General features: G+C 34.1%; 1 protein-coding gene across 1 annotated transcript in view; it reads left to right on the top strand.

Annotated features, from left to right (window-relative positions):
- The window catches only part of USH2A (usherin), a 681643-nt gene that overhangs the window by 53305 nt on the left and 607504 nt on the right, over positions 1–20834 (top strand). Inside the window, exons 4-8 of the mRNA XM_045081155.1 lie at positions 10150–10213; positions 12372–12666; positions 13656–13840; positions 14593–14814; positions 15944–16037. Of these exons, the coding sequence (XP_044937090.1) occupies positions 10150–10213; positions 12372–12666; positions 13656–13840; positions 14593–14814; positions 15944–16037 (860 nt within the window). The remainder of the gene's footprint in view (positions 1–10149; positions 10214–12371; positions 12667–13655; positions 13841–14592; positions 14815–15943; positions 16038–20834) is intronic.

Genomic DNA, 20834 nt, shown 5'->3' with positions numbered 1-20834 from the left:
TTTTTGGTTTTTTGGGTTTTTTTGCATAAAGCCCTTACCACTTTGAGCAATAAAAAAAGTAAATGAGTAAGCTGTTTCGATACTCTGTTCTAGACTCACCATATTTTGAAGTTCTAGATTTTTATGGTTTCTTTTTAAATTTGTTTTTGAATATAATGTTTTTCTCAGCGTCACACTGAAGTAAATAGAAATCAGATAATTAACCTGATCCCTTCATGCACACCTTTATTTTTTATCTGAATTCTTGATGTGAATGATGAAAGGCCATTACCTAAGCATTTGCCAAAAGGACACAGACTTTTTTTTTCCTACTACACTGAGAATTTGTTTTTTACATATGCAAATCTATTAAAAATGTTGTTAAATGTTCAGTCTTTAAGATTTGTTGTTTTCAAAGGAAGATTCTTAGTTTTATATCATCCCAGATATTATTTCTAAAGAAGAATGCAGTAGTTATCTTTAATTCTTTTAACCTGTGGATAGATATCTCTATTTAAAGCCATCTATCTTAATTATTATACTTAGCACAGACCCTTTCTCAGTGCTACTCAACCTTTCCATTGCTGAGGTTGCTTAATCCCTTAATGTCAGGGAGGCACAAGTCAGGGCCTGGTTTGGCTCAGATCTCAAGCTTCTGCATGGCTTCCCACAGGTGTTATTTCTCCTTTAAATGTTTCGAAGAATTCACAGTTAAGGCATCTGATCTTGGATATTCTTTGTGTGTAATTTTTTTTTATTACTAATTTATTCCCTTTGCTTATTAAAACTCTATTCAGATTGCTATTTCTTCTTGAGTCAGTTTCCATAGTTTGTACCTTTGTAGGAATTTGTTCATTTTATCTAGGTTATCTAATTGTTAGGATAGTTGTTTATAGGATTACCTTATAATCTTTTCATGTCTGTGAGATCAGTTGTAAAGTTCCTTTTTTCATTTCTCATTTTAGTAATTTGACTCTTCCTCTCCTTTTTTTCTTGGTCAATCTAGCTAAATGTCAGATTTGCTAAGCATTTTATAGAATAAACTTTTAATTTGTTGGTTTTCCCTATCGTTTTTCTATTTTCTATTTCATTTATGTCTACTTTAGTCTTTATAATTTCCTTCTTTCTACTTACTTTGAGTGGAGATTCCTCTCCCCCCATGCCCCCACCCAGTTTATTAAGGTAGAATATTAGGTCATTGATTTGATTTCTTTCTTCTTTAATATAGATATTTCCAGCTATATTTCTCTTTAAGCATCACTTTACCTGAAGCTCATCAAGTATGATATGTTGTGTGCTTATTTTTATTTGTCTTAAATTATTTTCTAGTTTTTTGGTGTGTGATTCTTTTCCTGACCCAGTGGTTATTGAGAATGTATTTGGTTATGGTTTATGTGGCTTATCTCTCTTCTACCTTTTAACTTTCAACCTTTTTGTTTCTTTGAGTTTATCCCTCAAAGAAAGCACATAGTTGGATCATAATTGTATTTTTTTGCTCTCATTCTCCCAATATCTACTTTTTTGGGAGATATCTACACCATTTACATCTAAGGTAAGTATTGTAATGGTAGTTGAAATGTCACTTTGACTTTGGCTATGTTTCCAGGAAGAAGGTCGAAGAGGTTGCTATCTGTGTTGTCCTCATGGATTTTGAAGGATTCCTGTCTCACATTGAAGTCTTTCATCCATTTGGAGTCTAATTTTGTGTGTGGTATAAGGAAATGGTCTAGTTTCATTCTTTCATTCTTCTGCATGTGGCGGTCCAATTTTCCCAACACCATTTGTTGAAGAGGCTGACTTTATTCCACTGGACATTCTTTCCTGCTCTGTCAAAGATTAGTTGACCATAGAGTTGAGGGTCCATTTCTGGGCTCTCTATTCTGTTCCATTGATCTATGTGTCTGTTTTTGTGCCAGTACCATACTGTCTTGATGATCACAGCTTCGTAATGAGCTTGAAGTCTGGAATTGTCATCCTGTTAGCTTTGGTTTTCTTTTTCAACATTCCTTGGATATTTGGGGTCTTTTCTAGTTCCATATAAATTTTAGGATTATTTGTTTCATTCCTTTTATAAAAGTTGATGGTATTTTGATGGGGATTGCTTTGAATGTGTAGATTGTTCTAGGTGGCATAGACACTTTCACAATATTTGTTCTTCCAATCTATGAGCATGGAACGTTTTTCCATTTCACTTTTCCATTTCCATTTTTCCACTTTTCCATTGCCATTTCCATACTCCACAAAGAAATAGGAGTATTCTATAGTTTCCTGAATACAGATTCTTTGCCTCTTTGGTTAGATTTATTCCTAGGTATCTTATGGGTTTTGGTGCATTTGTAAATGGGATCAACTGCTTAATTTCTCTTTCTTCTATCTTGTTGTTGTTGTATAGAGATGCAACTGCTTTCTATGCATTGATTTTATATCCTGACACTTTACTGAATTCCTGTATGAATTCTAGCAATTTTGGAGTGGAGTCTTTCGGGTTTTCCACATAAAGTATCATATCATCTGCAAAGAGTGAGAGTTTGACTTCTTTGCTGATTCAGATGTCTTTTATTTCTTTTTGTTGTCTGATTGCTGAGGCTAGGACTTCTACTATGTTGAATATCAGTGATGATAGTGGACATCCCAACCATGTTCCTGATCTGAGGAGAAAAGCTCTCAATTTTTCTCCATTCAGAATGATATTTGCTGCAGGCTTCTCATAGATGGGTTTTATGGTATTGAGGTATGTATCCTCTATCCCTACACTGGGAAGAGTTCTGCTCAAGAAAGGATGCTGTATTTTGTCATTTAGTTTTTCTGCATCTATCGAAAGTATCCTACGGTTCTTATTCTTTCTTTTATTAATGTATTGTATCACATTTATTTGCAGTTGTTGAACCAAACTTGAAGCCCAGGAATAAACCCCACTTGGTTGGGGTGAATAATCTTTTTAATGTACTCTTGAGTCCTATGGGCTAGTATTTTGCTGAATATTTTTGTACCTATGTTCATCAGGGGTATTGTTCTGTAATTCTCCTTTGTGATGGGGTCTTTGTCTGGTTTTGGTATCAAGGTAATGCTGGCCTCATCAAATAAGTTTGGAAGTTTTTCTTTCTATTTTTTGGAACAGTTTCAGGGGAATAAGTATTAATTCCTCTTTAAATGTTTGGTAGAATTCCTCTAAGAAGCCATCTGGCCCTGGGATCTTGTTTATTTTGATGACAGCTTCAATTTTCTTACTGGTTATGGATCTGTTCAGGTTTTCTATTTCTTCCTAGTTCCATTTTGGAGTTTATATGTCTCCAGGAATGTATCCATTTCTTCCAGATTATCTAATTTGCTGGCGTATAATTGCTCAATATATGTTCTTATAATTGTTTGTATTTCTTTGGTGTTGGTTGTGATCTCTCCTCTTTCATTCATGATTTTATTAATTTGGGTCCTTCCTCTTTTCTTTTTGATAGCTCTGGCCAGGGGGTTATCAATCTTATTAATTCTTTCAAAGAACAATCTCCCAGTGTCCTTGATCTGTTCTATTGTTCTTTTGGTTTCTATTTCATTGATTTCTACTCTGATCTTGATTATTTCTCTTCTTTCTTGCTGGGTTTAGGCTTTCTTTGTTATTCTTTCTCCAGCTCCTTTTGGAATAGTGTCAGGTTGTGTATTGGAGACATTCTTGTTTCTTGAGAATACAATTGTTTCTTGCTATATACTTTTTTCTCAGGACCATCTTTGCTGTGTTCCAAAGATTTTGAATAGTTGTGTTTTCATTATCATTTGTTTCCATGAATTTTTTTCAATTCTTCTTTAATTTCCTGGTTGACCCATTCATTCTTTAGTAGGGTACTCTTTAGCCTCCTTGTATTTGGGTTCTTTCCCAAATTTCCTCTGTAATTGAATTCTAGCTTCAGAGCATTATGGTCTGAAAATGTGCAGGGAATGATCCCAATCTTGTGGTACCAGTTGAGACTAAATTTGTGACCCAGGATTTGATCTATTCTGGAGACTATTTCATGTGCACTAGAGAAGATTGTGTATTCTGTTGCTTTTGGATGGAATGTTTTGAATATATTTGTGATGTTCATCTGGTCCAGTGTCTCATTTAAAGCCTTTATTTCCTTGTTGATCTTTTGCTTAGATGACCTGTCCATTTCAGTGAGGGGAGTGTTAAAATCTCCTCCTATTATCTTATTATTATTGATGTGTTTCTTTGATTTTGTTATTAATTCATTTATAGAGTTGGCTGCGTCCATGTTAGGGGTGTAGATATTTAAAATTGCTAGATCGTCTTGTTGGACAGACCCTTTAAATATGATATAGTGTCCTTCCTCATCTCTTATTATAGTCTTAGACTTAAAATATAATTTATCTGATATAAGGATTGCCACCCCCGATTTCTTTTGATGTCCATTAACATGGTAGGTGGTTTTCTACACTCTCACTTTCAATCTGGAGGTGACTTTGGGTCTAAAATGAGTCTCTTGCAGACAGCATATCAGAGTCCTGTGTGTTTTGTGTTTGTCTGTTTGTTTGTTTTTAATCCAATATGGCACCCTATGTCTTTTGATTGGGGCATTTAGCCCATTTACATTTAGGGTAACTATCGAAAGGGTAATTATCGAAAGATATGAATTTAGTGCCATTGAATTGCCTGTGAGGTGACTATCACTATTCTTTCTGGTCTGTTACTTCTAGGCCCTTTCTTTGTTTAGAGTACCCCTTTGAATATTTCCTGTAATGCTGGTTTGGTGTTTACAAATTCTTTTAGTTTTTGTGTGTCCTTGAAACTTTTTATTTCTCATTCATTTTCAGTGATAGCCTAGATGGATATAGTATTCTTGGCTGCATATTTTTTCTTGCTCAGTGCTCTGAATATATCACTCCAGTCCTTTCTGGCCTGTTAGGACTCTGTGGATAGGTCTGTTACCAATCTAATATTTCTGCCATTATATGTTACAGACCTCTTGTCCTGAGCTGCTTTCAGGATTTTCTCTTTGTCTCTGAGACTTGTAAGTTTTAATATTAGATGACAGAGTGTTGACCTATTTTTGTTGGTTTTGAGGGAGGTTCTCTGTGCTTTTTGGGATTTTAATGCCTGTTTCATTCCCCAAAGTAGGGAAGCTCTCCACTGTAATTTACTCCAATATGCTTTTTGCACCCCCCCACCTTCTTTTTCTTCTGGGATCCAATTATTCTAATATTATAGTGACTTTCCTGAGTGAATTATATAAAGTCTGTATTGTTGTCACATGTGGTACTGAAATCTCTGTACAATTAACTTAGTGCTCAACTAAGTAATTGAAGAGAGAATTTCTTAAATTTCTAGAATAAGTAAGTTTTTCATTCTTTGCTGAAAGCTCTATATTTGTGTTGTGGTGTGACTCCAACATATAAGTGGGTAAGCTGTCTTCTTGAGGTAACATTCTCTGCTTGTGCAGAACTGGGAGGTCAAGCAGAGGTGAGAGTTTAGATCCTTTTCAGGTCTCTCTTGGACATGCACATAGCCCTTTGTATGTCCATGGGCTTCTAGATTTCTGGTAATATTTAAGAGCTTTGTAAAGCCCCCTATGAGCATTCCATACTTCAGCTCTTCTATTTAACCTTTTTGATTTGTTCATTGTTTCCCCATCTATTATCCCTGCCTCAGGCAACTGCAATGTTAAACAGTTGCCACTGATTGTTTTCCACAAATATCCCTAAAGAAAACACTTTCCACTGGATAAGCTCTGATTATGTCAGGTCTTGCTCATGGGGTTTTCTAAGATATAGCTAGACAGATTAATTAGTGAGTTTCCTGAGTTTGAGGTTTTGTAAGATCTCTAGTCTCATTCTGATTTCTCCTATAGCTGTGAAGCTGTTGCTTTTCACTGTTACTATGAATGTTTATTTTCAAGGTTACCACTGAATGGCAGAGAGGAGGATGGGTATAGAGAAAGTAAAAATGCCACTGAAGCATGTTATTCTTAGTGATAATCAGACATTAAAAAAAAAAAAAAAAGTCTCCCAGCTTTGTCCAAAACTTTGGTTAATGTATTTCCAGGGACGTTTATCTGGCACTCTTTGGTAGTGTTTTCATTGATTTTATGCCAGAGAGAATTGTCAGTTATTCTTACTCTGCCTAATGACATTCTGTGATTTCTTTCATCATTGTCTTGTATTTTTTCCTGTATACACTGCCATGTTTTAATTTATAACTTCATGTTTTCATGTTTTGTGGCTAATATAAATGGTACTTTAAAAAATGTATTTTCAGTGTTTTATCACTAATATATAAGAATTGAATTGATTTTCATATATTTAACTTGTTTCATGTACAATCATTAAATTCTCTTATTACTTCTTGTAGCTTTTATGTAGATTCACTGGGATCCTCCAAGTAGACACTCATGTTATTCATGAATAGAGGCAGTTTTATTTCTTCCTTTCCCATTTGTTTGACATTTATTTTAGGCTTTTTGAAAACCTGTGTTTACCCAGATTTATATATTAGATTATTTACTCACAGTTTTCTCATTTAACTAATTTTGCTGTGCTACCTGTTGTAATGGGGATATACGACTTTTTTCCAGTCATTATCTGTTTTCTGAATAGACAACTATGAGAAATTTCTGGCATGAGTCATATCTATTTCCATGGTTTATTTATATTACTTAGACCTATTTTTGCATATGAATATTTTTTCAAAGAAGAATCTTTTTATATAATAATTATTCCAATGATTGTCTATTGTTAACAAATTAGCAACTAGCAAAAAAATGAGTAAAATCCATTTTTATGACTGCATCCTTAAAACATTTTATGATATATTCCCCATAAATCAAAATTATTAGTCTCTTATATGGAATGGATGATTTACATTAGTGCTAGGTCTTTAGAGAACTTTTTCAAACTTTCTTGTTATGAAAATTTCTTCAAATATGAATTTCTGCAATAGAGGATGTGATTGTTCTATGTTCAGACTCCGAAACTTAAAACTAAAATGATTTTTAAAGATAATAAAACAAGTCCCTATATTTTATAAATGATAAAATATATTTCATTATTCTTCTGCAACAGAGCTTCCCTTTAACTATTATTAAAATATAGGAAGTGAATTCTAAGTTATCAACATTGAAATGTTTACCTCCACTTCTACACCTTGGCCTGAGTACAATTATTTTTTACTTGGATTACTGTAATAGCTTAACTTGTCTCACTACTTTTACTTCTCACTACTTCTATTCTCAACACTTTTGAATAAACCTGAGATCATGTCACTCCTCTACTGTAAACCCTCGAGTGACTTCCTATTTCATTTAGAATAAAAATCAAAGTCTTTACAATATGTTTGAAAGGCTTTAAATGATTGGAATCCCATTATCCCAGCATTTACTTGTCTGACCTTATCTTCCAATAGCCTCCCCTCTATTATTCTGCTCCAGGAAGCTAGCTCCTTGCAGTTCTTCTCACTTGCCAAGCATATTGCCTTAGGGATCTGTGCACTCATTGACTTCTGTCTGGAATATTTTGCCCCTAGTTATATGCATGATTTATTCCCATTCCCCTGTCAATACCACATTGAATCAATACACTCAATGAAACCTCTCTTGAACATAACATCCAAATTAAAAGTCCAGTCTATGATTTCCAAACTGGTCTAATTTTCCCAATTTTCATAGCATTTGTCATGTTCTAGGATACTATATTAATTCCTCATTTACTATGTTCATCTAGCTGCTTGAATGCAAGCTCCATGAAAAGAAGTTTTTTGTTTGTTTTGTGCCTATTTCATTAACTACTATATCTTTGGAATCCATGAAAGTGCCTGGCACTTAATAAGTTCTCAATAAATACTTGTTGAATGGATTAATGTATAAAAGAATATAACCACCTTGAAAATTTAGTCATGATACTGGCTTTGACAAATCAAAGCATTCATAATTTTTGCTTTCAGTTGTATTAGACCTTTCAAAATTACACATAATTATTTTTCTTTATCTGTATTTTCTGGGTTATTTGAGATAAAATATTTAACAGGTGAAGGTAAAGAAATAAGAGGTAAATCTGGCTTCCTTCATTTAGGAAGACAACATGGCAGAAAGAAATTACCTCAGAAAGAAAATTCATACTGTGAGTAATTTCCTTTGTCCTCCCTATTCCCCAGAAAAAATGCGCAGCACACAGTGACTTAACTATATCTGTTCTTCCCATCTTCCCCCCTTCTCCAAGAAAGGCCTATTCTGCCTTAGGCCATTCCCTGCTTTGCTCAGCTTTAGATTGTGGGTCCAGGTCAATTTATCAAGGTTTCTAGATGACCAATTCACCAATGGATATTTTATCAGATTTTCTTATTTCTTTTAATTATACATTTTAAATTATACATTTTAAAGCAAACTGTGTTAGAAATTTAAAAATTTCTACAAAGTTTTATAGTATTTTTTGTTTTGTCTTCATAACACTGCTTTAAGTAGTAATTAGTTTGCATTTGTTTCAGCTGCTTGTTTCTGGACAGATAGAATAGGGCAACTTTCCTTACAGAAAAGTTAGAGCAGGAGGCTGCATAGTCCATCTTTTTCCTTTGGACCTCAGGTTTTAGGGTGTGTGAAAGCCTGAGATAGAGAGGTAGAGAGCAAAAGCCTATAGATATATATTTTTTGAAAGTATATTGATTGAAAATATCTATGCTTATGAAAGAATATATAAAATGTTCTTGGTTACTTTCTTAAATATCCTTCAACATAAATACACACACACACACACACACGCACATACACATTTACACAAACACATATCTTTTTATGCCAAGTGTCACCCTCTTTGCTCATTCATCCTCTTGCTTCTGAGATCTCAGACTATTCAGTGTGCTAATTCTACTCTGTATGTTTTATTCATCAGATATATCCTTACCCTGTCCTAATTTCTTCCATGTCACCACCAAGAACCTGCAGCAAGGGTAAATCCAATATTCTTTAAAACTCTATCATCAAGACAAAAATAAAAGGTGTATAGCTTAAAAACAAACACATTTGAGGAAATGACTATTTGATAAGTTGGCCACTGCTCTAAACCACTTAACTATTGAATTGGCACAGGAAGGTTGCCACATCCCTTTTTTGCGTTCCCATGATCCAAACTCTAGCGAGGATTTTGCCATTTTAATAAAATTTTTCTCATTATTATAAGCATATAAGAAAAAAAAACCTTAGAGGTATTAGTTTTCTTAGGTTTTTCTGTTCCCACTCTCTTGGGATTATCTGTTATTAAATCCTAAATAAATATTTGCTAAATGAATCAATAAAATAATATTAAGCGGTTTAAGGTTGATATCTACCTACACATTGAAAGTTCACCTAATTCAATGAAGAGTGGGCTTTGAATCTGGCTTGTCTTAGAAGAATTCTCAGGAGATCATGGAATTTGAGACTGAGCTAGAATGCCATTGATATATGTGAATAACTCAGAATTTATGAGTAGGAGGTTTTCAATTTATCTTCATTTCCTGGAGATTTTCTAGACCAGGCATTAATCTAAGTTTGGAGATGACCCAAAGTGATACTCTGGAGCTTGGAGACAGAGCAGGGGGAATGACAGAACAGGTGGGAGTCTTTCTCTTGGCAATGCAAATGCTCTGGAAATTGCAGTTGAAAGTAGATGACAATCAAATTTAGCACTGATAACATGATAGATTTATAGGTTTATAAACTAGAGAGAAATTTGATTTGGAGAGTTATGGAATGAATAAGTCACAGGGATGAAAAGTAAAGCATAGGGAATAGAATCAATGGTATTGTAATGCATTTTATGGTGACAGATGGGAGCTACACTTGTGGTGAATACTGTATAACATATAGAGTTGTCGAATTATGTTGTACCCTTGAAAGTAATGTAACATTGTTTGCCAACTATACCTCAATTAAAAGAAATACTAAAAAATTTTTTATTTGACCCACAGGTTAGGCCAGTAAATAAGCTAGGCAAATATTCACTTTGACTTAAATTCTGCAGTCTGTGGAGGTAATTATGATTATTAATTATTATGTGGAATAAGGAAATCATATATTGGCCTCTAGGAGTTTGAAAAAGCTATGATATAAATATGATTGGAAATTTTATAGCTTTAAAACAATTTCACTTGAATGTTTGTCAGCCACTGCTTGGAAAATTGTGACTTTTTATATTATGTATATTATATGTCTTCTGCAGGCTTAGAGCAGTTTGTTGGAAGAATGCAAGATTTTCGATTTTACCAAGTGGCACTTACAAACAGGTAAGTGAATGTGGTGTTGTAGAACTCAACAGGTGTAAGAATAATTCCTGAATGTGCTTATGTAAGAGTTGCAAAAGATTATATTATTTTCATCTTTACAGCATTTGACAAATATCACCCAATTAATGTTTATAATGTTTACTTTGGCTTAGCCTATGATTGCTATTCACTAGTGCTACTCCATTGGGTAATTCCTTATAATATGAAATTGATGAAATTCTTTACAAAGGATTTTCTCTAAAGAAACTAGATTTTTTAAAATAAGTTGTATTATAGAACTTGGGGTACATGAAGTAGTTTCTGATACATAAGAAACTGCTCTATCTCCCTTTTAAACTTGCTTTGCTGAATTTATAAGTAATGAGAATTTAGAAAAATAAAAATGATTATTTTGATATATGGGAAAGTCTCAAGAGACTGAGCTATTAGAGACAAAAAGAATGAGTAATTTTTTATATTTTTTTCTATTTCCAGTGAACAAAAATTATATACATTTGGACTAGCGTTAATCAAGTATTTCATCTTAAGAATAGGTGGGAGATCTTTCCTAGGGATTCTTAAAGAAACCTAGATTTTCATTCTCTTCAGAAAAGTTCAAGTGAAATTCTGCTTAGATGTCCTCTGAAGTTTCTTTCTCAAGTAATGATTTGGTTATATGATAGTACATTGTGGTATAGATGAGATGATGCTGTTTATTTCTATTAAGTATCAAAAAGAATGATGTTTATTCATATTTCTTAAAGGAAGATATGGATTAGTGTTATGAATTTCCAAATGACAGGAGTAGCTCTTTTAAGTTTGAGAAGTGTTGCTCCCGAGGTGCTTCTATGGTCAGTGCTATGTCCATTAGAAATATAAACATTCTTTACTAATCTATATAATCGTGAGATATCTGAACAAAGTGTGCTGTAACACTGGAACCCATTATTAGGGAGATTTCCTGGAAGCAGTCTCACTACCTTTGAATCACCTGTGTCTAAAATTCTGGAGAGCAGTGTTGCAATAATCTGGGGGGCTAGTAAAGTTTTTCCTGGGAGTCAAGATGTCACTTTTTGTCCCATTCAAAACCTGGTATCAATTGGAAAATAACAATAAGATTTAAAGAAGAAGGTAGGATTTCATGTGATTTAGTGAATGGGGAAAACTGCCCGATTCCATTCCCCCCAGTGGAATCTGAAGGAAGAAGCCTCATCTCTCTAGTTATACCTGGGTTACTGGTTGGTGTTGGCCTGCCTAAGATGTCTGGAAAGGTATTATGGGAAAGAATGCCTATAAATAGAATAACTAATTCTGACCTAGAACAGCTATATTGCCCTTAATGGAAAAATTAAATATGTCTGCCTGGAATTGGCATTATTCTTTGACTGTTGGCAGCTGCCAGGTGATCCAAAGCCATTGAAGCACTTTAGGGTGCCAAAATCTGTACTGATGAGTCACAGGAAACCACTGACAAATGGTCTTGGCCTCAGTCCCTTTACTTAAAACAGCAGCAGACAAAATGATACTTGCTTTCTTATTTCTTTCCCATGGATGAATTGGAAACAGTATCTATAACCCTTAGGATTTTTAATATATTATCATTCATTTTTGGGGTAAGTCAGTTTAACAACCTAAATGAATGTTACCTTTTTTTTCCCCCCATCACAAATAGGCGCAATAAAATACGATGATACTTAAATAAATGTCTCAATAATCAGACCAGGACTTACCTATGCTTCTCAATGTAAAAAGTTAACACTTAAGAATTTACTGTTTCTGGGGCACCTGTGTGGCTCAGTTGGTTAAGCAGCTGCCTTCTGCTCATGCCATGGTTCCGGGGTCTTGGGATTGAGCCCCACATCGGGCTTCCTGCTCAGTGGAGAGCCTGCTTCTCTCTCTCCCTCTGCCTGCTGCTCTGCTTGCTTGTGCCCTCTCTTTGTTAAATAAATAAATAAAATCTTTAAAAAAAAAAAAAGAATTTACTGTTTCTAATATCCATTTTATGAGTATGTTTGTTTGGCCAGGAATGGATTTGATCTTATGTTCTGTTTAGAAAACAATTAAAATTAAATGGGTAGTAATCAAAGCATTAAAATAGTGATATTCATGTGTAACAACCCTTGGAAGTTCTATTACTGCTGAGCTATTTGTCCTTACAGTCTGCTTCTTACACCTACAGGGAGATTCTGGAGGTTTTTTCTGGAGATCTGCTCAGATTGCATATCCAGTCCCATTGCCGCTGCCCAGGCAGCCACCCTAGGGTCCATCCTTTGGGACAGCGGTACTGCATTCCCAACGACGCAGGAGAGACAACCACTGATAGGGTGTTACGGCTCAATCCTGAAGCCCATCCTCTTTCTTTTGTCAATGATAATGATATTGTTACTTCGTGGGTTTCACAAGTGTTTACAAATATTACCCAGCTTCATCAAGGAGTGACTCTTTCGATAGATTTGGAAAATGGACAGTATCAGGTAATTTGAAATAATGGGGTATATTAATTCCCTGTAATGGCCACAAGCAGTCATCCTAAATTAATGGCTTAAAACAACAGAAATTTATTCACTCACAGTTCTGAAGATCAGAAGTACAAAATGAAAGTATCGGCAGGGCTACTCTCCCTCCAGAGACTCTAGTGCAGAATGCTTCCTTGCTTCTTCCAGGGTCTGGTGACTCCTGGTGTTTCTTGGCTTATGGCCACATAACTCTCATCTCTGCCTCTGTTTGCACGGGCCTTCCTCCTTGTTTCTCTCTGTGTGTCAGTTTTTTCTTCTTCTTCTGTTGTAAGGCCCAGGCTTCATCCAGGATGATTTCATCTTCAGGTCCTTAAGTTAATTACATCTTCAAATACCCTATTTCTCAAGGTCACATTCACAGGTACCAGGAGTTAGTTCTTGAACGTATCTATTTGGAGATGCAATTCAATCTATTACAAGGTGAATCAGGCAATTGAGCATTCCTTCACTAAAGTAGTATATAATAATGTATAAAATAAAAATATCTGAAAGAAAATATGTAGGGCCTACTTTTTAGATATTTTATGAAATCATATGAAATACTGAAAATAATTCTTTTTATTTATATTTTATTATATTTTTATATTTATTTTTTACTTATTTATATTTATTGTATTTATATCTATGAGGTGCTTATTCTACGTAATTACTTAAAAAGAACTTATATAACAATTATCTCATGTAAGTAAGGTTCTTTTTCCATGTCTTTCTATCAAACTTAATATTAATTTGCACTTAATTTATAGAATCCTTGGGAAAGGATGCAATTATAGATTGTGTTCCTTTTACTAGAAGGCTATGAAGTCTCTGGCTGTTCAATAAATATTTGATAATTATCCTTATGAGGAAGTAAGCTATGATTTTTGAAACTAACAATTCTCTCGTTTGATTTATACTGATGGGTCAAATTTAAAACTTAAAGACAATGATTAACTTATCCATTTCAGGTGTTTTATATTATCATTCAATTCCTTAGTCCACAACCAACAGCAGTAAGGATTCAGAGGAAGAAGGAGGACAACCTAGATTGGGAGGACTGGCAATTTTTTGCTAGAAATTGCAGAGATTTTGGCATGGAAAATAACGGAAAATTGGAAAACCCTGATTCTGTCAACTGTCTTCAGCTTTCCACGTATGAATATTTAACAAATAATTATATTTGAAGGAGTTCATTGTAATAGACTACTGGGTTAAGAAGAAGCAAAGGTAGACTAACTCATGAGGCTGGTAGAGACTTCTCTCCACCCCTAACCTTCTTGAGGCAGATTCTTTGAAGAGTCCCCCCAACTTGAGTTTTAAACTGCATTGAAATTCTCATGGGAGGGCCGGGGTGGCTTCGTCGGTTGAACAACAGCTCATGACCTGAGCTGAAACCAAGAGTTTGAAACCAAACTCTTGGTTTCAGCTCAGGTCATGAGCTCAGGGTTGTAAGATTAAGCCCCATATCGGGCTTTGCACTCAGCATGGAGTCTGCTTGGAATTCTTTCCTGCTCCCTCTGCCTAGCTGTTTGCTCCTCTCCCTGCTCCCTTATTCTCTCTCTCTCTAAAATAAATAAATAAAATCTTAATTAAAAAATTGGGTTCTCTTAAAAGACTTGACAGTATCTTTTGTTTATAGTCTCATTTGGACTTTATAATCTGATTTTTCAATTGTTTTAGCAAGTTATCTATATTAATAGAATTTTATTATGCCCTCTAGAAAATGTTTTACTATGTTTTTCTGTGATGCTTTTATGTTTGCACATGAAATATCTGAGATATGTATGTTTCCCAGAATGAAGAATTTAAGCTGTTACAAATATTGTGTAGTAATGTCTCAAAGTTATGATGTTTTGTTAAAAATATGAATAGCTTTTAATGGCTTCAAATTTTTTTCACCAACAGTTTTACTCCATATTCCCATGGTAACATCACATTTAGCATTCTATCACCTGGACCAAATCATCGACCTGGCTACAATGACTTTTATAATACCCCATCTCTTCAAGAGTTTGTAAAAGCCACACAAATAAGACTTCATTTTCATGGACAGTACTATACAACTGAGACTCCGATCAGCCTCAGACACAGATACTATGCAGTCAATGAAATCACCATCACTGGGAGGTAATGTTAATTACAATACTTTGATGGCAGGGTCCTTTTCTCTATGAGTTTTGTTTTCAACTAGATTTTTGTCATACTTATTTAAAAATACATTAAGATTTAGATCAAGCCAAATTACAAACTTCACATTTTGAAATGGTTTCCTACTCTAAGATTTTTTGGAAAGATTTGTATGTAGTTCTTTTCTGTATGTAAGACCACACGGTTATGGAAGCAATTTTCAAAAGCTAAAATTGTGTTTAGAAGGTCTGATACACTGAATCGGGCTTAGAAATAATTTACCAAATATTTTGCTAGTTTTTTTCTGGAATATAATTTTCAAGTGTTCTTGAAATCAGAGAGCAGGAGCTAGATTTCAAGTTACAACTATATTACCAGCCACTTTGTAAGTACAGGGCTTGATCTCTCTGAGTTTATAGTTCACAAGTTTATGGGGAATATTTGTCTTCCTAGGAAGAAAAACTAATATTCCCTAAATAATTTATAAACATCTGACTATATTTGAGAACATGGCTCACAATATATCAAAACACGGATAACTGGAGATACTCACTGGAAATGGCACATACAGGTTATAGTTAGAATCAAATTGTGCTAGAAGAGTGATGTGCACTGTAAATAAAGTACATCTTCAGAAACAGACCAAAATACCAAACTATAAGTATTGTTTGTTTAGTAATACTATAAGATAAATAATAGTACTATTAAATATTCACCATCTAACTTTGGGGGGAAAAAGCAAATAATTGAAATATGTTAATTTTATCCTGCATTCGATTTTAAACTTTCTAGTTCCAATTCTGTCTTTAACAGTTTCAGTAAATGCCTTGGCAAGTTTGCTATGTACTGTCGTAGGTGGAAACAACCCTCAACTCTTTTCCTAGGGAGTCTTAAAAATTACTTTCTCAGAACAATATGGTTTGGATATTGATAACACTTTATTCAATACTTTAGGATTAGTCAACAACCTTCATGAACATCTATATGATAAAAGAGAAACTGAATTTTGTGTTGATTAACATATTTGACTTCCTTGTTGGATCCACACAGTGGATATATTCACAGGTCCTTAAATATATTCATAGTGAGTTGAGTTGGCTTAGGAATTGTCTGATGTTCCTGTTCACAGATGTCAGTGCTATGGTCATGCTGATCAGTGTGACACAACAAGCCGGCCCTATCAGTGCCTCTGCTCTCTAGAAAGCTTCACCCAAGGACTTCACGTGAGTTCTCTGTTTGATACATGGATATATATTTTTTAAAAAGTGGAAATGGGAAAGGGATGATGAATTGGTGAATATAAATTTTAAAAAAATTTATTATCATACGTTAGTCACTATACAGTACATCATTACTTTTTAATGTAATGATTCATGGCTTGCTTATAATACTCAGTGCCCCATGCAATACATGCCCTCCTTAATACCCATCACTGGGCTAACCCATTCTCCCACCTCCTCCCCTCTAAAACCCTCAGTTTGCTTCCTGGATTCCATAGTCTTTCATGGTTATCTCATCCTCTGATTTCCACCCCCCTTCATTTTTCCCTTCCTTCTCCTAATATCCTCCACGCTATTCCTTTTATTCCACAAATAAGTGAAACAATATGATAATTGTCTTTCTCCGCTTGACTTATTTCACTTAGCATAATCTCCTCCAGTTCCATCCATGGTGATGAAAATGTTGGGTATTCATCCTTTCTGATGGCTGAGTAATATTCCACTGTATGTATGAACCACATCTTCTTTATCTATTCGTCTGTTGAAGGTCATCTTGGCTCTTTCCACAGTTTGGCTATTGTCCACATTGCTGCTATGAACATTGGGGTGTATGTGATCCTTCTTTTCACTACGTCTGTATATTTGGTAAATACCCTGTAGTGCAATTGCTGGGTTATAGGGTAGCTCTATTTTTAACTTTTTGAGGAACCTCCACACTATTTTCCAGAGTGTCTATACCAACTTGCATTCCCACCAAGAGTGTAAGAGGGTTCCCCTTTCTCTACAACCTCGCCAACATTTCTTGTTTCTTGCCTTGTCAATTTTTTCCATTCTAACTGGTGTAAGGTGGTATCTCAGTGTGGTTTTGATTTGAATTTCCCTGATAGTTACTGATATTGAACATTTTTTCATGTGTCTGTTAGCCAATTTTTTTTTTTTTGTCTTCTTTGGAGAAGTGTCTGTTCATGTCTTCTGCCCATTTTTTCAACTTGATTATTTGTTGTTTAGGTGTTGACTTTGAGAAGTTCTTTATAGGTCTTGGATACCAGCCCTTTATCTGTAGTTTCATTTGCAAATATCTTCTAACATTCCATGGATTGTCTCTTTGTTTTGTTGATTGTTTCCTTTGCTGTGAGGAAGCTTTTTATTTTGGTGAAGTCCCAAAAGTTCATTTTTGCTTTTGTTTCTCTTACCTTTGGAGATGTGTCTTGAAAGAAGTTGCTGTGAATGATATTGAAGAGGTTACTGCCTATATTCTTCTCTAGGATTTTGATGGATTCCTGTCTCACATCAAGGTCTTTCATCTATTTAGAGTTTATCTTTCTGTATGATGTCAGAGAGTGGCCCAGTTGCATTTCATTCTTTAAGAAAACTGTCCCATTTACAATAGTAACAAAAGCCATAAGATACCTAGGAATAAACCTAACAAAAGAGGTAAAGGATCTATACTCTAGAAACCATAGAGCACTTATGAAAGAAATTAAAGAAGACACAAAAAGATGGAAAAACATTCCATGCTCATGAATCAGAAGAATTAATGTTAAAATGTTTATACTACCCAGAGCAATCTATACTTCCAATACCATCCCAATCAAAATAGCAATGGCATTTTTCAAAGAGCTGGAATAAATGACGCTAAAATTTGTATGGAATGAGAATAGACCCCAAATCACCAAGGAAATGTTGAAAAAGAAGAACAAAGCTGGGGGCATCATGTTGCCTGATTTTAAGCCATATTACAGAGCTGTGATCACCAAGACAGCATTGTACTAGCACAAAAACAAACACATAGAGCAGTGGAACAGAATAGAGTCCAGATTATGGACCCTCATATCTATGGTCAACTAATTTTTGACAAAGCAGGAAAAAATATCCAATAGAGAAGAAACAGTCTCTTCAATAAATGGTGCTAGGAAAATTGGACAGCTATAAACAGAAGAATGAAACTCGACCATTCTCTTGCACCATAAGTATAAATTTTTAAACTTAATTTTGGTCTACCTTCTGGGTTTGAATAAAAATAAATTGATATGAGCCCAAAATATCAATTATTTTAGGAAATTTTTGGTAGGAAAAAAAAGCCATCAAAAGGATGAAAATGTCGGGGTGCTTGGGTGGCTCAGTGGGTTAAAGCCTCTGCCTTCGGCTCAGGTCATGATCCCAGGGTCCTGGGATTGAGCTCCGCAGCGGGCTTTCTGCTCAGCTGGAAGCCTGCTTCCCTTCCTCCTCTCTCTGCCTGCCTCTCTGCCTGCTTGTGATCTCTGTCAAATAATTAATAAAATCTTTTAAAAAATAAAATAAAATAAAGTGTCATTCTTATTAAAATTTTTTTAAAAAGATGAAAATGTCATTTTTAAAAATAAACTCTATCAGAAAAGTAAAAACTAAGATTAAAACTTGAGGTTTGACTTTACTTTTACTTTTCTTTGTTTTATTAGTGTTTTTGTGTTTTATTAAACAATTTTTAAGGTGTCTGGATAGAATGGCACTAAAAATAAGGGTCTGAATCCTGCATCTAAAAGGTATTTATACAAAGTGTCTATGCAGCAGAAGAGTCTTTTGATGCAGAATTTGCAGCAATTAAGTTGAATTCATTACTGATATCAGTAACTTTATCTATTTGAAAATCTAGTAAAATGATTCAGAAGGTATGTTACTTTTGTTTGTGTAATGATAGTCAGGGGACGTTTTGTGGGTGAAGTAGAGACTTAGTTACATCTTTAAGAAAAAGAAGTAAATGGAAAAGAAATTGAGAGATATTCATTAATAGAAATAGCCAACATCAACATCAGTAACAGCTGATATGAAAGCAAGTATAGCAGCAGTAACAATCATACCAATAATAAAAAATAAATAGTATGGAGTCTTTGGTAAGTGATATTTAAGGCAATTGATATCAATTTGTGGGTAAAAAAGTTAAAGCCCTACTTCATCGTATGTATAGAAGTCCAGGTGACTTAAAGACTTAACTATAAAAGTAATTATAAATCTATTAAAATAAGGATTAAAATTTCTAAACCTAAAGCTAGGTACTTCATAAGCAAAACAAATACAAATAGAAACAAAGAAATATATCAGAGCCATGAAAAAAATTATTGACATATTTTTTCATATACATATTTAAAATTCTTTATAGTGTAAGGACTAATTAATGAATGAACTTGATTGATTCATTCTTATTCAGCCATAATTGTGTGTTTAATTTTTTCCCAACTTGATTGGTTCTTGATTTTAAATTTAAAGTAACATTTATTATATTTTTTCTAGTGTCTTCTTCTTTTGATTCTTTAAGATGCTTATTTCTCCTTCCTTGCAATCTGGGATTTCTTTTATTAACCTCACAATGTAGCACTCTCAGAGATTCCTACTTGTCTCCTAAACTTCGCCTCATATGTGTGTTTAATTAGTCACTTTGCTTTTCTCTGTCATTTGTTTTAAGATCTCATGGAACATCTTGTTTTTTAAAAACCGTCTGTCAAGATTTTAGAAACTCCATTTCTATCTTCTGAGATTCTTAATCTGATCTAATTTGTTTCCAGTGACAACATTAGGGCATTTGGTAGCAAGAATATTATCTACAATTCAGACTTCCTCTAGCACATTTAGGATGTAGTCTTGGCCCTCACTTTCAACTCAGTCTTTGATTTGGTTACAGCTTTCTTTCTTTCTATGTGCTTAAGCCAAAACTTTCATGTTTTAATTCAGATGTTCCTTTGAACTTATTCTCCAGATCATTGCTTTATATTGTTGATCTTTTAATTTATACGTTTAGTCTTCACCACTGGTTGATAATTGCTTGAAAGAAGGAATCTTTTACATATTTTTGGATTTCTAACATCTAGAGGCTTTGAATTTGGTTTGATTAGAGTATCATGAGAAAAAAAATCTTTTTAAAAAGCATTGATTTTAGTGTGTTTGATTGTATGGCTTATCATATTGTCCCAGAAAGGAAATTAATTGGATGAACTTGATTGATTCACTCTTTATTCAGCCATAATTGTGCATTTAAGTTTTTGCCAGTTTGATTTGTTCTTGATTTTACAGTTAAAGTGACATTTTATTTTTCCTAACATCTCCTTTTGATTCTTTAAAATAGACATTTCCCTTTCCTTGCAATCAGTAATATCTTTTTTTTTTTTTGGGGGTCTGAATTATTTTATTTTTTTATTTTTTATAAACAGTAATATCTTTTATTAACCTCACGCCTCCTCCCCAAACTCACCAAGAGCTCAGTTAAAACACACTCAGGGATGAATTTAGTGAGGAACCTTGATCTGAATTTATGTAATATATGCAAATAAAGACTGGGTAATGCTTTCCGATGATATGTTGTTTCCCGAGCTTCTCTTGCTTTGTTTAGACTGGTTAATTCTCATCTCTTCAACCCCTCCATCTTCCTTTTCCTTTTGCTAGCCCATCCCCTTTTCCCCCCTTGCTCTCTCTTTAATTGCTCACAGTTGAGTGATTGATATTTTATGATTCTTGGATGATTTCATGCTTCCCCTTAAAAATAGAGCCATTAAATGAATCAAGGCTCATGATTGGTTTCAGAATTCAAGTTGGGATTTTCAGACTTGGTCTCAGGTGGTGACTGTTGGATTATGAACTAGCGAAATAATTAACTATAATTTAGGTTGAGAATACATTTTAATGCTTCTTATTTAGATATTACGTGTCTTTTAGAAACAAAGGTAAAAAGTTGACTTTTTTTGTTATTTTCTTCCTTGACATATTTTGATAATTTGTGAATTTAGCCATAAATATAAAAGCAACATATATATATATCATTCACTTACCAAA

The sequence above is a fragment of the Mustela putorius genome, unplaced genomic scaffold (genome assembly GCF_011764305.1).
Source record: "Mustela putorius furo isolate JIRA1106 unplaced genomic scaffold, ASM1176430v1.1 tig00000508_pilon_pilon_pilon, whole genome shotgun sequence".
In the NCBI taxonomy this organism is placed as follows: Eukaryota; Metazoa; Chordata; class Mammalia; order Carnivora; family Mustelidae; genus Mustela; species Mustela putorius.
The sequence above is the reverse complement of the archived record's forward strand: the minus strand, read 5'-3'. Positions and strand labels throughout refer to the sequence as shown.